The following is a 16,976-nucleotide window of genomic DNA, read 5'->3' as shown; positions in this document are numbered from 1 at the left end:
CGTTTGACTGCAACGCGGAAAAGATCTGCGGATAATTTCGACTCTAAGGGAATTTATATTAACTATTGATAGGTGGGGAACTGCAGCATTTTGTGTCCTGATTTCTCGAGGCTTCAAGGTGATGTGAAATTGGCTGCGAAAACTGCATTACTACTGCAGCTATAGAAAAGAAACCAATCTGTCCTTGTCGAAAACGAGGAGCTAAAAGATAATGAACTATCGATAATTACAGATCTATCGTTACATCTCTTATGCATATAATCTTAATCAGGAGACAGTTAATTTTCTATGTATCTCAATTAATGTAATAAAATGTAATTGAACCGAAGAAACATTTCTTCGAATAGTACCAAAGAAATATTCTGTTAATTCAAAGAATAATCATTGAACTCAAATAAATTCGAATGCAACATTTATCGAGATATCTTGTATCTATTACCTGTAATTATTGAAAGCAGGGAAGCAACCCTTAATATTGAATTAAATTAAAAATTTTCAATTCCATTCTTGCTAGGATCCCTCGGGTCCATTACCTGGTATTATCCAGAGGAGAGAGACGACCCTGGTCAGGGTCTGATTAGTGGGTACGGCTGGGTGCACGTGCATACTTTTTGCACACGATCCGTGAGAGAACTAGTGGGGGAATCTGCAATAAATAACTCGGTACGGCAGGCACTTCATCAACAGTTCTCAACGAGCCTGACAGCAGTCAGACTTACTTATCCAATTGAAGCCTTTGCCGAAGCAAACCTCAACTCAAGATGCCTGGACCCTGCTGCGAGAAGTGCCAGAGTAAGTTGCAGTTGACGATACAATTATCTCCTATAAAATATTTCCAATTAAAAAATGTATTACAAGTTTAACACATATTCCTATACATAGATTTTTGAATTTTTTTTTCCTTGAGAAGTCGTGGCAGGTCATTGTCACTTACTACATTTCACTATTCCTTTATTCTACATGCGATCGTATCTAATTTTGTATGTATAAAGTATTATCATGTATATCAAGTTTTACGATACGTATGAAAATACAAATACAGCTCTTATGGTACACATGGTGCAATCCTTAATATCCAGCTTCCGTTTTTAGTCTCCGAGACTCAGTAAACCTAATTTAATTTCAATCTATATATCTCAATCAGGAGCAATTGACTTTCTATTGAAGCAAATCTTGCATCGAAAAGAACTTCTTCGACATCTTAAATTTAACAGCTCGACCGAGTCACAATTAATCGTATAAAATATTTTAGTACACGTTACATAAATCCTTAAATTAATAAATTGTTCTATTCCAGAGCCCTGCCAGGACTGCAGCTGCGACGATGGCTGCAAGTGCAGTGGTGGCGATAACGCTGGAGGTACATATCACTTGATCTCTCAAATTTTGACATCCATAACTTTGAAAATTCTTTCTCGCAAATAATAAACATTTACTTAAACATAATTTTATTATCGTTCGACATATATACACTGAATATATTAAATTAATAATATTTTAGATGAAAGATTTTTCCACTTTTTCATCGGACTATTAGTTAAGTTTTAATATAATACCTTGCATAACTTAACGATAAACATTAAAGAATTTTCATTATTCCAGATAAATGCTGCTAGACACTAAATTTGGACACGAGGACTTGAGAAATGCCTCCGAAGACTTAGATCTTGAGACCATGGAAGCTATCGTCCCTGGAAATGTTGCCACTTGCCTAAAATTAAATGTTAAATCAGCATTCTTACAAAAAGAATCATTGGCATTAACAATTGACTACAATTCTCATAGCAAATAATAGTTAGTAAAGATATTGTCGATGGCGTATGAATAAAGCATGAAATAAAAGAAGTTGTAGAATTCATTTCCAACATATTTGATAAATCTTATCACCCTTCGTAATCCAATGATATGGAGATTGTATCAGTATTAATCATATCACAAACCGGCGAATTCCATTTTATAGAATATACTTGCGCAATAACCTAAGAGGACTTCTAATCTGGGATATATCACTTTAAATGAATTCCAGAAAATTCTGTATAGGCAAAACGAACTAACCTTCAGGGTGTTTATTACGTATTCTTGACGAGAACGCTCACTTCTCACACTTTCATCTCACGGCGTTCCGTAATACCATGAGCTACTCATTTTTCACATTTTCGTTCAAGTTGCGTTACGTAATAGACCCCGTGGTTCATGTTGTATTCGAGTTTACCTCTTTCACTGCTATGCGAGGTCTAGATATTTATGGTCTAAGGTTAAGCCAGCGAAACCCGATACAGGCAGCGCTACTAGTGGCCACCAGTGACAGTGAGCGTCAGTGTGGATCGGGCAACGGAGCCAGGCAGTATGTGACATAGGAAGACGTCGATTTTACAGTCGACGAGGTGCGTTGTCATATTTGCGACGAGGGAAGCTCTCTGGAACGGACGTGAGTGGACTGGACCAGCAGGTTTAGAGCTAGACTCGCTCTCAAGGTAGAAAAGCGCTTTCTGTTTAGGGAGTTGCTAGCTGGCAACTTCGCCAGTGGCCGAGGACGCTTGAACCTCCGACTCAGCTGACGGCGCGTACATGTTTGCGAAGTGGTCAAGCGTCCGCGGGTAAGAGTGCGTCTACATTCCACCGTATGCTTCCTTACAGTCACAAGAAAGATTCCTCGACGCACCTTGTTGTCCTACACCCTCACAAAGAGGTGTACGTCACGTGGGCCCCAAAATGGACGAATTATGTAATTATTTACCCGTCGTGGGTCTCGCTTGTTAACGGACAAAGGAGCTTTAATTGGGTCTCGCAATTTTATTCCACTCGTACCGATGCGTGTCTTGAGGAATTCCTGCGGACATGGTTTGTTGTCTGAGTTACTTCTTTGCCCATTGTTATTGTCACCAACGAGGGATGTTAACTCAGTCAGGGTGTGTTGACGAATCTATGCATTGTTGAAGGGCATCCGTGCAGTGACTCACTGACATTCTGGTCATCGCGATCCCAATTATTAAAGTGACACGAACACTGGCGAAGCGATGAGAGACGTGTAATCATTACCGTTGTTCTGTTATGTTTGGTGTTCTGTTATAATTATTTCATTGAGTATTATATAGTACATTTGTAGGATGGATTCGTTGTTTATATCAAGATTTTTTTCAATATTCTCCGTCGAGGTAGCAGAGCCTCGTAATTTTATTGCCCTTATTTAATCGACTCTCCGCAGCGCCAGAGTCAACTGATTTGCATCCGTAGTATCAATTGTATGGATTGATACTAATGCTCTGTATATAAGTCGGGATGCGAGTGATTCAATTTCTGCTGCCAATAAGATTATAACATCGAGTATTGGCCAACTTTGCTTCACGTAGTAGTTAAATAATGTTTTCAATGAACGAGTATGTTCTATTACATATTTTAAAAGCTATGTTTTGCCGTTTCTTGTAAATCCGGAGTGATACACAAATGCATTCCTCATATTTTCTATCGTTTACTACGATGTTATTATCCCACGTCAGGGCCAACCATTTATACGTATTTTTATACTCTTCCCACCTAACAGTTTTATCACAGATAAGAGACTTATCACCTTCCGAGAGTTGATATCGCCAAAAGCCAACACATCGAAGGTGTATGCAAAGTTCTCAAGACGTTTCGGTTGTTTAATTAAAGAGTATTTTATATTTCCAGAGGACCCTAGCAACCCTGTGACGCCATAAAATGACCATGGATCACATGTTATCTTTGAGCACACAAAATCCATTATCGATCTTAGTGCAGTTCGGCATAATGGCATGGAACAACACCTGTGGAAATGAAAATTGTTCCGGTCATGGAGAGTGCCATAATGGGACTTGTCTATGTGAGGTAAGCATACTTAAATGACGGAGGAAAACAAAACGAACTTAAAAGTAATTCTAGTCGAATGACTAATCAATCGTACGGTGATATTAATTAGACAGACACTCGTGTAATACTGTTATCACTTTCAGATCCAATTCGACGGATCGGAGTGCCACGTCCCTAATTTCAGTTATTACATCGCCTTTGCCAGCATGTTCTTCATTCTGGCATTTGTTTGTCTTACACAGCTGGTAATGTGTATCGTCGCCGAGTGGCAAAAAATGAAGGCTCCTTCGTTTCTACGGGCCTGCAGAGTGACGACCCAAAAAGTACTCTACTTTGTTGTGTTCCTCGCCTCCATTATCCGAGGAGCTTACTTTACCTCTCCAGTAAGTGGCATTTGTAACTCTCTAAAAGTAAAGTGACGGATTGGTCTAAAATTTTAGGAGCTTGTTCTACACAGGAACCGGAATCAGATGAAAGTAGTTATTTTGTCATATTTTTTACATGAAAAAAAAACTAAAAGGTGTTTTTTAAGTCAGTGCCATGTTGTTTGTAAATCTAAATTATTAGTTGAGGTTGGGCAATATCAACACTCGTATAGATCATGAACCTGTATCTCTTTTTGAGGCGTCATATTGTTGCTGTGAAAAACATTACAACATTGATATCTTTATGTCCGGTGTAGACTGCTTTCAAAGGGGGATGGTCTAGAAGTTTGCTGTCTGCGTACTATCCATTTCTTTTGAGTGGTTCATCCTTGATCGTGTGCTTCTGGGCTGAAGTGTTTCACCTAAGAGATATCCGATGGGACAAGCCTCAATTCTTGTCGAAGACCTTCTTAGCTTTCGTTATCTTCAACTTTATGACCTACTCGGTTCTGCTGGCAGAATTTATCATAACGCAGACAAACTCACAGGAGGACCAGGCAAGTGGAATCAAAATCTTTTTTTTTTTTCGTCCTAATCCGATAATTATAACAGAGACTTTATGTTTGCGAAACAGTATACTTTAATTTTTAAATCATGAACAATGTTCTCCGCAGAGTTTTTACACCCACATCTTCAATGGCTGCTATGCGGTGCTTCTCTTCATTGTCGTCGTCTTCTTCTTGATCTATGGTGTCGAAGTATTCTTCAAGGTATGGTTTTGCTATATCTGTCGTTTAGTGTTGATTTATAATGACTTTGATGCATTATATTCAATGTATTGTAATTAGGTTCGTGGGGGTTTCTTGAACGAACATCAAGTAACATCCATCGCTACGAGCAAACGAACTCCGAATGACTCCAAATCACACGAGGAAGATCCAGTGACGGCGAAATTATTCGAACCTATACCAACCACCTCCAACGCGCCAATCGACATAAGACAACAAGTGGACACTTCGCAGCTCCACCAGTCAAGGTTCGGATTGCTGTTCCAGGCTTTCATGATGTTCATCATCGTGGGATTCCTGTTCAGCGAAACTCTCAGCGAATTTTGGAAAACAAAGTAGGTGTACGAGATAAAAAGAACACATAGCTTGAATGAAAATTTCTTAGCCAGTTTGATAAGTCAGTTTTCAAGGTTATGTGCGATGGTATTCAAATTGCGAAATCATCAATCTTTCCGTCACAATATGTGGCTTTTATCATTTCAGAGTACCACTGTACAGCAGAAACTGGCACGACGTAGTTTTCCGAGTCATCGAAGTTGGTGTTGCCTTATGGTTCCCCTGTGTATTGTGGAATTGCATGAGGTACGTACTTCACATACTTAGTCACACCGCCTCTGCATTAAACATAAGACCTCGGTAACACATTGCGCGTGTGAATTGGCCAGCCCCGAACAACTGTGGATCCTCAACCCGAAGAAGCTCCTGAAGAAGTTGGACCTAGAGCATCCAAAGCCCTTGAAGGAGGTGGAGCTGCAAGAAAAAAATGGAAGTTCATCAGTCACCGATGGAACGTCAATTAGCAGCAAGGATTGCTGGATCTGTTACGACAGCGAAAGACATGATGCCGGAGCGTTGATTCAACCTTGCCAATGCAGAGGAGACGTCAGCGCGGTCCATCACGATTGTTTGCGTCGCTGGCTTGTCGAGGTAAAATTATTCGTCTAAACTTAATCCCTGGAGGATGTCAATAGAGTTACGACATCCGAGTGTCCGATGCTTTCAGAGCTCCATGAATGCCGATAGCCTCGCCTGCAAAGTCTGCGGGTCAAAGTACAACGTGGAACACGCGACCAGGCTCGACTGGCAGAACAGTTTGACGTTTCGACACTGTCTACAGACCATTGCTATTGTCACGACCATGTGCGGCTCGTCCGCCGCCGCGTGGGTGCTCATTCAACTTGTGGAGGGACCGATAATTCGAATGCTGGCCGCTGGGGCGGCTCTGTTGGTCATGTACGTCTGCATAAGGTAAGGTACTTTGTGCGCATACTGTTTGGAATAGTGGTTCTTAAGGTGATATGAAAAAGTCAGCTTATATTCCTCTCCTAAAGTTCAACAAAGAAAACTTAAGGATTAATTTGTAACGCAAACGTGTCATGAATTGTTCGTAGGTTCTTGAGCTTGAACACGGTCGTGGCCTATCAGCGTGCCAAAATTTCATCGGTGAACATCGTAGAGTCTGACGGTAGCTCCACTAGCCAGGTGAATACAATCAGTCACACGATTTCGGTAGACGTGGCGAAAACCGAGAGAGTAGCCATTTAGGCAGGACGGCTGCCCAGTCGAAACCATTTTCGATACCATAAAATAACTAATGTTTAAGAGGGCGGAGGAGTGATATTCTATTCAACGATCGACTCAGCCGGTAAAAATGAAAGAGAACCCTGAAATCGAGAAGGCAGACATGCAAAAGATACCTCAACCGAGGTAACTGCATCGGAGAGCAACAGGAATCTGACGGGTGTAACTCTAACCTCAATACATCGCGACTATTAGAGTGAACCTCCTAACCTCTTTGGAGTACTGCACATCGGACACGTATGTAAACCATGAAGTAACATCGAACTCCTACTTCCATGTAAAAGTAACCCCATATTTTGTTGCCAAGTTAGCCAATAGTAACATTAGCGACTCTTGTGAATAATTTCAATGTTTATACATTTTTCACAAAAGGCCATCATGATGTCATCTAATAAATACTTAAACTATTTTACGTAACAATTAGGTAAAACACCTTGAAAATTAAACGACGAACATTTCAATTAAAAAAAAAAAAAAAAAAGACAAACGAAGAGTCATGTTAGGACAAGAGCCAAAAGGATTCTAAGCTTCAACATTCCAGTTTTCCGTACATTCCACGGAAAACTATGCATTTTTTAGAATCAAGCCAAAAAGCTACACCTCTTTCTTCGTTTAATGGGAAACCCAATTTATCGTAACTTTTGTACCTTGATCTCTCGTCTCTGATTTGTTTTGTTTGTAACATATTTGTTATTACAATTCTTTGTAATGTATGTTCAAATTATGATATTAAGTTGACGGGTAAAAGGAGGTTATGTTTATTATCATCTAGAAACAGAATCATGAAGTGCAAAAGTAAAATAGAAATTCTCGTAATTTACATTGCATATGAGTCTCGTGACATAAAGTACCGAATTTACTGCAAAGAGAAAAACTACGTAAAATAGTAATATAGTATTAAAACAAAAAAACTATGTAAAATAGTAATTTAGTATTAAAAAAAACAATGTAAATTACCAAGGGTATTTTATTTTATCCAACCCTGAAATTGACTAACCTGGCATGAAAACATGGGGTCAGAATTTTCTGAAAAGATCCATGAAACGGAAGCCCCTTATGTTACTTCATGACGTAGACGTTCAATTCGGAGAATTATATTAGACTGACTGCATCGGCATGTCGTTGCCGATACAGACATTTAGGGTACTTTTTCACTTTCGGTATTGCTGTAAAATTGCATACAGCAAAACACTTTGATTGTTTAAAAATAGGTTAATATCATGAAGGACATTTACATATGTTACCTTACATAAAGTACAAGGACAGTTACGTATGTTACACCAATTGTGTAAACTATTGATGTGAAACGTGTAAACGCCGTTTAACGCCGTTGTTACCGGTAAAGTCAGAGTAAAACTACGTTAACACGATATTTAACGCCAGATTTATAAAACCGGTGTGGGACAGAATGTGTAAATATACCGTTGAATGATTCGGAAAGAATAGGGAGACTATCGGAGCATTTTGTTGAATGAAATTTTGCAGCAATGCACGTGAAAATGTACCTTTAAGCTTACAATGTAAGCTTGCCACCCGGTGAAGAAATGTAAGCCGATCGGTGTTGTCAATCGAGAAGTTGCAAAAAATTATCGTCGGATTCTAACCTAACAAACTACTCCGATCTTTTGTACGCCGCTCGGTCTGGCGAATGCAGTGTTAATCGTAATGGAATAACCGCTAAGGTTAAGGTGGTACTCTTAATGTAAAATCGCCAACATACCAAATACCAGTGTAGAAAGTATATAACATACTGCGAAAGGAATCATATAAGAGAAGTCTAATCGAAGTTTATAATTGGAGAGAACGACAAAGAAGGGTAATCGGCTGGCTAATAGTTTACGATAGAGAGTACATATTTTAGATGTTGGCTGCCAATTTGTAATCAATTGTTGCAACCGTTTTAGAACTGTCAGAGGACCCATTTAATGTTATTCTTTTATTAAGTTTAAGAGAAGAGAGAAAGAAAAGGGAAAAACGTTACGAGCTGTCCTAGCTGCAGCAGTTTTGTGGTTCTTTAGTGGCCCAAAGTCTTTTCATTCGGCGGAATCGACGCCTCTATATTTATATTTAGATAGATATATATATAAAGCACACTGATAGAAATGCCCATGTAAATTTACATACTCAATCATTGGTTATATCGATGCCACGATAGATTGCAATAAAGGTGCACCGTATCTCTGTAATATCACATTCAATGTCTGAGTTAAATTAATCAAGATTATAATGTAACGTTACATTAAATTCTAGTGGAAATGCACTAATACGGTTAATGTACAATGTTAGGTGTGTTTATATATTTTTCTAATTTGTAATCAGACGATTTTGGGTTTTCCCATGCGAAAGCTTATGTTACGAAGTGTGTAAAACTGTATGTAAATGTTCATAGATTTTTATCAGTGCGGGCGACCGTTCTCCATAATTTGCCATAATATTGTATATATACCCAGATAGACAAAGTGATGGAAAATTTTCATGAAATTTGCCTCATACCATGATCATGAATTTCTATCTGGGATATGTTTCGTGTCCGCACGAGAGTTAAAAAAAAAAATTACACACTAAAACTTATATATATTTTTTCTTTTTCAACGCTTGGAGAGCTCTTACATATGGTACAGGCAGCCCTTTATATATCGTGTACATAGCGTAGCATTAGTGGCATATTATTATCGTGTCACACTTTTTTTTACGTAAACTGTACGTATGGATTAAGAGTCGGGAGGATATGCGTTAACGGGTGTACAAGAGGTATTGTTTATGTTCTTAATTTATATAAGATATTCTGGCCTCGAGCAGCTGTATCGGTGAGAATGTAGACGTAGTATTAACCATAGAGAACTGTACGTTTGAAAGGACGTTAAAGGATAAGAGATTGTTTAATTTCAAGCATTATTCCCTACATGTACCGTCGTACAACGCTCGTTCACGTCTTGGGAGGAGATTGCTTTTCCTTTTTTTTTTTTTTTTCATATATATCGACGAAGTGTAACAATTGTTTGCCTTGTTTATGTTGTGTACAATGGCGGACATGAATGCCTCCCCTGCAGACACGACATCGCCTGTGCAGGATGGGAGGCATTGATGTCTCCCAGTGGACTCTGTATGAACAAGAGGCGAAGAGTCTAATAATAGGACGATGAGCGTTTCTTCAATCTCGAGATATGTTATCAAACTACTACCGTCAAACTGTATATAGAGAAACCGTAGGACGCTACGAGGGAATATAGTGATAAGCTGTGATAATACGGGAGTGTGTGAAACCTGACGGTGTTGTCCCCAAAATAAAATCGACAAGCAATACGATATTGCATCTTCTAGGCCTTAAGTTTGTCCTTACACTGGAAATGTTCTCGGTGTAAGAAGAATGAAACCTTTTTTTTTTTATGACAACGAAAAGTTTGGATGTCGGATAGAAATCGGTAAGAATGACATTGGACCTTTCGCCATTACTTTGTCTACCAAATCGTGGGAATGATTCCGAGTCATTCTCTTTATTACTCATTACTGATAAAGACAATTGTTTAAATATATGCGAGAGATACATGTTACCAATTAAATCGGGTATTCAATGATTAGTATAATATTATAGATATACAAATACAACAGAACTTAGTATGTATCGGTTTCCTTTAACGTCAACTTTTCTAATTTATTCATGGGATTGCAATTCTTCCGCCTCCGAACCTGCCTGTGCATTAATCATTATATCTCGCCGTGTGTATCGAGTGGAAAAAAGAAATGTAGCGGGTACGGATTTATTTTTTTCTGGTTTTTTAGTCGACGGTGAATATTGTTGGGTACGTAGTAAATGCTCTCGGTGTCCTCAACCTATGCTGAAACATAGTGAAGGTGTTAACGAAGTGGCTATTAAGTAAAACAAAGGATAAAAAAGCAAGACTCCTGTCAGGGATCACTTTCGACTTACACACAAAGCAAAGCCTAAAGGATTAGTCTATGTAACAGTCAGATTCTTTCTTTTTTTTTTCCAATTGAATTTTGCACTAAAAAGAGGTGTCGAGCTGGAGTGCATTTAACTATTGGGATTTGGGGTAATGCTTGTCGTATTTACACACTATCGTGCAGAACGGCCTCTTCGGATTGCTATAGGCACATTGCGATGCAACAGATTAAAAGTTCGTTCCGTTAGGTTGTGATTAATGAGTAAACGTTAACAATATCCAAACCACCATCTCGCAAATGGAATTGCACAAAAATGGACTAACTTAGACATTGAATTAATTCCCTTTACTTATACCACCGTTGTTCTAAACAGCTTCTTTATAAGACTTGTTAGATAACAGACTGTTGCATACATCCAAACACTGATACTTTTCAATGTTACACTTACATATCGAAAGCATGAATATTTAACTAAATCACGACTTTTCGCAGGGTACGTATGATTTAAATCACCTAGAACAACGTCGATTTGAATCAATTCGAAATCACTCCACCGAACTCGTAAGTAATTTCCCTTTATGGCGTCGTTTCGGTGTTATAAAAGGGAGATTATCATCAGTCTCGGATAAACGTAACCTCTACTCGATTGGTAACAGGTTAACCTCAAATGTCAGTCTTGAGAGAGCGAGAGATCACTGCAAAGTTGTGCTGCGATAAGCTGGAGAGCAAATCTTAAAGCTTACCTGCTATGCCAGCAATTGCTTCCGAGGCAAAGTATTTCACATCGACATCAGAATCGGTGTTGAGTTTGTCGAGTACTGGTTTCACCTGTGTCTGGACTGCGCTAGGCTCTAGGTATGGTCCGATACGTTGAAGAGTCTTGGCGACGTTAAACCGCACATTGGCCACATTGTCAGATGCCATTGCCAACACGGTAGGAAGCATAACTTTCGTCGTCACTTCTGGACCACAGACTTCAGCCAACACCTGTCCATAAAATTCATCTTCATTCAGTAAGCAAATATCTCCTATGTCTTTTCGTTCTCTATTAATCTCACTTTGCATGCATGCAAGATGTATTTCACAACCTACTAAACTCCTTTAAAATACACATCAAACACTTTTAACTTCACGAGACGTACGTTGATGCAGAATAGACATGTCATTCTGTGAAGGTAATTCTGATCCCTTGACATAGCCAATACTTTAGGGATGACTGTGTTCTGAGCCCACTCCGCGCCAAACTTTTCTACGAGCTTCTTGAGATTTAAAGTGGCCGCTTCTCTGATAGCATACACGTGATCCACCAACCAGGTCATGCATAAAGAGTTCAACTTCTCATCGAAGAACTCAACTCCCAATTGACTGGCCAGCAGCGGCATATATCTGAGTAAAGGAAACATAAAAAAGTTCAATAATAAAGAAAAAAAGAAGAAATACACGAGGCAGTATCTGATTCTGTTTCCACAGAGATAAGTTGAGAGATTGTTTTTTTTTACAATACACTTACTCGATTATAGCGAGTCGAACACGCCATTTAGAGTCTTCTGCCAATTCAACGATCGCTGGTAGAAGTGACTGCGAGAGTTGTTGAATGCCGATCACCTCGTTGACGCAATCCAAATTACTAATAATGTTAAGCCGCACTTCTGGACACTCGTCTTTCAGTTGCGACAAGAACAACGGGAGTAAATAATCAATTGTACTGCAAAGAGACCAGAAATTATAAACGCCACTTAATCTTTAATCGTTATACAAGTTTGAGGTTATGTAAATGGGGTTTCCACGTACTTGTGCTTGCCAAGAATTGGACTAAGGCCCATAATAACGCCGGCCAAGGCGGCTTTGACATGTTGATTAGGGTCAGAAACGAGTTCTTTGACGAATGGCAATATGTTCGTCATGATAATGGATTCCTGATTGAATGGGTCTAAATTTTGACAGAAGTCACGGACCTTGTCAGCCGCTGCTGCTCTCACTTCAGCCTCGGAATCCTTTAATAATACTTGGAATGCTGGTACCAAATCGGTCTTCGTGATCTCTGGCCCAACCGCCTTCTGAAGCTAAAAAAGATGTTCATTTTATAACTGATTTAAAAGATAATGTTGACTTCGTTAACATGCGTATTCGTTAAGGTGTTACGAAAGGGTCATTCTATATTTTGGTACACTGTTTGAAGAGAAGTTTTATAAACAATGGAGCTCTTGACAGCCACTTTCATAAGTGGTGAAATTTAGTAACGTACTTCTGTGAAACTATCTGCAACCATGTAGCGAACCCTCCATGACTGGTCTGCAGCGCACAGACGAAGCGTCGGCATAACTAATTGCTCCACGTCTTCTTGTGGTAGGAGCGAGGCAATACTGACACATGCTTCGACAGCTAGTAGTCGAACGGAATCCTAAGAGTTAACATAGATTTTACGTGAGAGTTCTAACATTACGTACACTGTCAATGTATAATGCGTAATGTTGACTTCTAATTCACAAAGTATGTGTTACTTAAAACAAAATGTCAGTGACTATCTTTGATCACATTTAAACTTACTTGCTCATCTTGGGCGAGTACTACGAATACAGGGATTAAGTCTGACTTCAGATATTCGGTTTCTACGACTTTTGCAAATTCTCCTAGCTTGGTTGCTGCGGAACGCCTGACCATCGGTGTATCGTCTGTACATAGCTGACGAAAGTGATCCCTTAATTCCGCTAAAATATATGCACAGAAATATTAGGGTTGTAATCAATATTTGTTTTGAATTTTTGTTTTAGATCTAAGTTACTTAAATAAACGCATCATTTAAAGGTTAGGTTAAATCAATATTACTCTAGAACGGAGATTTTCCTCCTCTCGTTATGAAATATTAATGCAAAGGAAGGAATGCGGAAATTACCTTTTAAGTCAGGGTTAACACGTGGATAACAAACATTAAACAATCCGCATGCCGATGTTCTTGACGTAAACCAATCCCCAGAGGCAAGCCGTTGTACCAGTGGAATAAAATATTGTTCTAAATCTGCTGGGCTATGTTGAGCAGCAATATTCCGTAGGGATTCGACTGCTTTATCTCTCACTACCGTTTCCTCAACCGTTGCTAATGATTCCAAGGGAGACTGAAACAAGAAATGTTGTTTAATGCCATTTCAGACCTTGTATGTTTGTCTTTAATTTATTATGTGAATAATTACCAAGAGACAGTGTACGTATTGAGGACCTCCGACCAAAGGTGTGAAATTACCAAGTTGTTCCGCAAGTGCCAATAAAACCTCATCTTCGTCATATATTGTTTCGGTTAGAAATGGTATCAATTCACTGCGAGTACGTTCAACGCCTAATGCTAAAGCAATCGTTGATAGCTTCTTAATCGAGTTCAAGCGAAGCTGCAAAGAAAGACAATGTTAAACAAATACGTGTGATGACTTCTTAATTGAGCTCATGTGAAATTACAAAGCCGTTAAATTTTGCTTATTAATTGAATGTTATGTTAATGGAACAAAGTTATGCACTTCGTATTAAGACTACACAATACCGCAGGAATATTTTTAACGGCGTAACACAACAATGGCACAATTTTACAAAACCGTTCTCCAGTTCCTGACAAATGAGTAAAGTATAACAGAAGTCCGATGCTTAAGTACATTAAAAAGAACCGGTCGAGGACCTCGATTCAACAGATATCAACGAAACGTGCTGTGTCGTTCAGTTAAGCATGACAGTAATCAAACTAAATTCGCAGGCCGCGAATAAGGTCGCCACCTGAAGAAACCCTTTTTCATGTAAGTTCAAGCATCGAAAAGGAAGTAGATGATTTCCTAGGTCGGATAAATCTTCACCGACGGGCATCCGTTTACCTGCACGTCTTCATTTTTCAATTCGTCGATTAAAACAGCGATCGGATAAAGGCTGTCGTCCGCCGTGGAGTCGCTCGCTGCCATTTTGCTGGCGGCCACACTTTAACAATTTCCTCGGGCAGATAACGCGAACAGGATTTACGCTCTTCACAGTGTTCCCTGCAGGTATTCCAATTGAGTCCGCGCGTAACGCTTCGGAGAAGTATCGACAACCGCTCGTTAGAGCATAATTAACGGGGATTCTTAATTATTAGACTGATCAGAACCTGCTTCGCGACTCCATGAATCACTGACAATTTCATTTAATTAGATAACGTCAGATGGCGCCAGCAGCGTCCACGCCGAGAGCGGCTCGCCACTAACCTCAAAATATAAGACGCATCATTCATTTATGCTCGTTTGAAGCACTTTAAGCAAAATGGCGGACGACACGCGACGATCTGCAACGCTTTTCGTTCGAAGCGATAAATAACAGATTCATCTCTTCTGTTATTTGGAGAACGACACTTAAGGATATATGCAAAGGAAACAGTATATATGTACATTCCCATAAAAGCTTTCACGTAGTTCTTATTTTTTTAACAAGTTTTGCGCCTTTTGAAACGCCGCCATAGTGAAACATGGCAGCGATTCGTTTGCGTTTTCGATATCGAAAAATCCCTGGATATTAGGAACAATTCTGTAGAAACTGGAATTGAGAGACGAAAAATGTTTATATTCAAACGTACTATTTTCTGTTTTTGAATTTATCTGGTATTTGGCGCCACGTTTTCATTGGTCGGTTAGCAAACATGGCTGCCTTTGGGAAGTGCACTCTGATTGGTCCGTCAGAAAATCTGCGCACACCTTGGTCTCCTTTGCTCTATGCTTAAATAACGTTGATTTCCAGCGCAACTTTTTCCCGAACGAAATTCATGAAAATCACAAACGCTAATGTCGTCTTGCGTTTATTTTCAACCAGTAATTTAACAAATATAGTTCCTTCCTTTATATGTGAAAAAGACGTTAAGATTTGGAATGGCCTGAGAACGGATATCATCCGAAACAGTGTTAACGAAATCTAACCTATTCGAAAAGACCGCTCGTGACGTCATGTTCGACCTGCCAATAGTTAAGCTTTTCTCCATTCTGCTTCGTTTTCTGTCCCCTTCTTTCTCTTTATATCTCTCTCTCCCTCTCTGTAGATATTCTTGTTTCGGCTCCTTCGAACACTTGCGGGTGAAATAGTCTTCTACGTAGAACATTTGGGGAATAATTGTTAAAGCATCTCTACAAAGTGGGTTTTAACAATCACTACTTGCACCTGTATTCAGTGTTACCGTTTTTATGTTACTTACAGTTTAAGGAGTGTACTATTACATAACGTGTTTTAAGATATTCAGTGTATTACAGTAAGGCTCGAAAAATCCTGATTATCGACAGCGTAAAACTTTGAACAGCCGAAATATAAATGTTGCCTTTTGGTTTATATAATTAAATAACGTTAAATATTTCTGGTCAAAGTGGAAACTTAATTTCTCTTGTCTTGTTAAATTGAGCTGGCCCATGAATTAGTGCCATTTAAATATTAAAAGTTTTCTTATTTTTCTCAAGCGATGGATTGAATTGAAACAAGCGATGGAATTGGCACGAACTTACAGGATAACTCATTATTTTCAGTTATTTATTACATGCATGAAATCGTTATTGACCGTGATTTATATTTTAGATGACGGAGGGTAAAATTCCCAAGCCACAGCTAAGAGGCTTGCTCGCCAGCAGCATGAAGAAGCATTGCGTTGGCATGATACTTTTCACAACGTTTAACGCAGCCTTATTTAAATTCTGTTACATGGACCCCAAGAAGAAGAAATTTGAAGATTTCTACAAGTGAGAACCTTTATTGTTATTCCAATTCACTTTGTTAAGTTGAACTCCATGCATAAATTGCATTTCTCTTTTAGGACATACGACGCCGATAAACAATTTCAAATCATGGTCGATGCTGGTCTAATCAGTTCTGTGCCCGCAGGCGAGAAAGTATAAATCGCCTTGTCACATCCGATCAGCTAGTAGCAGTTACCAATGTGGACATTTAAGAGAATAAAATAGGTGTAACAAGTGTACATTATTCATTGGAATCTTTTGTTACGTTTAATTACATTGTCCTGCGAGCATTCGTACTTTTGAATTAAATATGTATGATTTTATGTAGATGTCACGTCGTGTACATTATAATTTCACAATCTTGGTTAGCTTTATTACAAATTATGACATGGAAATTAAGAGTTAAGCCAGATGGTAACGTAATGTTATCACATCGAAGCTCTCATGTTCGTGAATAAATTGCCCCTTCCATCCATTACTTTTCATCACGTTTATTAGAGATATTTGAAATATTACATCTCTACCGTTGCAGTTAATACAATTAAAATCCTGTTTAAATACTTCCTGGGAGAAAAATTGCCGTCTCAGTTCATAGAGGAGAAATAAACTAGGCGCAGCATACAAAGCGTATTTAAGATACAATTGGCGATCACAGAAGCACGGACTAAATTATGCCGTCTCTACTCGGTCGGCTAGCGACAGTCCCTAGGATTCCCTAGCGGTCCCTAGAAACCTCCAGGCCGAAGCCCGAACAATTAATTCTCTCAGGTCTCTAAAATTAAAGTCTACAAGTC

The 16,976-nt window shown here is 39.0% G+C and overlaps 3 protein-coding genes across 13 annotated transcripts; 2 read left to right on the top strand and 1 right to left on the bottom strand.

Moving 5' to 3' along the window:
- The first annotated feature begins 2,305 nt into the window (after window positions 1-2,305).
- Window positions 2,306-9,865, top strand: LOC105695570. 9 transcript variants are annotated; one of them, XM_012417268.2, is made up of 11 exons: window positions 2,306-2,474; window positions 2,638-2,725; window positions 3,670-3,846; window positions 3,972-4,211; window positions 4,511-4,750; window positions 4,868-4,963; window positions 5,042-5,316; window positions 5,465-5,563; window positions 5,647-5,908; window positions 5,985-6,229; window positions 6,373-9,865. In XM_012417268.2, the coding sequence occupies exons 3-11, from the start codon at window positions 3,700-3,702 to the stop codon at window positions 6,524-6,526; spliced, it is 1,758 nt and encodes a 585-aa protein (XP_012272691.1). In that variant the 5' UTR covers window positions 2,306-2,474; window positions 2,638-2,725; window positions 3,670-3,699; the 3' UTR covers window positions 6,527-9,865. The 9 variants fall into 9 exon arrangements, with proteins under 9 accessions (XP_012272691.1, XP_012272735.1, XP_012272700.1 ...); XM_012417312.2 differs by lacking the exon at window positions 2,638-2,725 and having other exon boundaries at window positions 2,306-2,597; window positions 6,373-6,463; window positions 6,585-9,865; XM_012417259.2 differs by lacking the exon at window positions 2,638-2,725 and adding an exon at window positions 2,498-2,597 and having other exon boundaries at window positions 2,307-2,428.
- Window positions 9,866-10,011: 146 nt separating this feature from the next.
- LOC105695566 (serine/threonine-protein phosphatase PP2A 65 kDa regulatory subunit) lies at window positions 10,012-14,622 on the bottom strand. 2 transcript variants are annotated; one of them, XM_012417224.2, is made up of 10 exons: window positions 14,317-14,622; window positions 13,654-13,845; window positions 13,359-13,578; window positions 13,013-13,173; window positions 12,711-12,866; window positions 12,257-12,528; window positions 11,976-12,170; window positions 11,608-11,851; window positions 11,209-11,452; window positions 10,012-10,398 (listed from the first exon to the last, which is right to left on the bottom strand). In XM_012417224.2, exons 1-10 carry the CDS (start codon window positions 14,398-14,400, stop codon window positions 10,394-10,396), a joined length of 1,773 nt encoding a protein of 590 aa, XP_012272647.1. In that variant the 5' UTR covers window positions 14,401-14,622; the 3' UTR covers window positions 10,012-10,393. The 2 variants fall into 2 exon arrangements, with proteins under 2 accessions (XP_012272647.1, XP_023290812.1); XM_023435044.1 differs by having other exon boundaries at window positions 10,012-10,393.
- Window positions 14,623-15,439: 817 nt separating this feature from the next.
- On the top strand, window positions 15,440-16,657 carry LOC105695558 (cytochrome c oxidase subunit 6C). 2 transcript variants are annotated; one of them, XM_012417200.2, is made up of 3 exons: window positions 15,440-15,592; window positions 16,025-16,185; window positions 16,260-16,657. In XM_012417200.2, exons 2-3 carry the CDS (start codon window positions 16,025-16,027, stop codon window positions 16,339-16,341), a joined length of 243 nt encoding a protein of 80 aa, XP_012272623.1. In that variant the 5' UTR covers window positions 15,440-15,592; the 3' UTR covers window positions 16,342-16,657. The 2 variants fall into 2 exon arrangements, with proteins under 2 accessions (XP_012272623.1, XP_012272634.1); XM_012417211.2 differs by having other exon boundaries at window positions 15,465-15,707.
- Window positions 16,658-16,976: the final 319 nt, after the last annotated feature.

This window comes from Orussus abietinus, unplaced genomic scaffold (assembly GCF_000612105.2).
Source record: "Orussus abietinus isolate OABI.00-Male unplaced genomic scaffold, Oabi_2.0 scaffold55, whole genome shotgun sequence".
NCBI lineage: Eukaryota > Metazoa > Arthropoda > Insecta > Hymenoptera > Orussidae > Orussus > Orussus abietinus.
This window is presented reverse-complemented; position numbering and strand designations above follow the sequence as displayed.

Coding starts and splice junctions, on each gene's coding strand:
- LOC105695566 (XM_012417224.2), bottom strand. CDS start 14,400: ATGGCAGCGAGCGACTCCACGGCGGACGACAGCCTTTATCCGATCGCT. Junction 13,846..14,316: donor TGAAAAATGAAGACGTGCAG/GTAAACGGATGC, acceptor CTTTCTTTGCAG/CTTCGCTTGAACTCGATTAA. Junction 11,453..11,607: donor CATGTCTATTCTGCATCAAC/GTACGTCTCGTG, acceptor TTTTATGGACAG/GTGTTGGCTGAAGTCTGTGG.
- LOC105695558 (XM_012417200.2), top strand. CDS start 16,025: ATGACGGAGGGTAAAATTCCCAAGCCACAGCTAAGAGGCTTGCTCGCC. Junction 16,186..16,259: donor AAATTTGAAGATTTCTACAA/GTGAGAACCTTT, acceptor TTTCTCTTTTAG/GACATACGACGCCGATAAAC.
- LOC105695570 (XM_012417277.2), top strand. CDS start 3,700: ATGACCATGGATCACATGTTATCTTTGAGCACACAAAATCCATTATCG. Junction 4,964..5,041: donor GTGTCGAAGTATTCTTCAAG/GTATGGTTTTGC, acceptor TATTGTAATTAG/GTTCGTGGGGGTTTCTTGAA. Junction 5,317..5,464: donor AGCGAATTTTGGAAAACAAA/GTAGGTGTACGA, acceptor TTATCATTTCAG/AGTACCACTGTACAGCAGAA.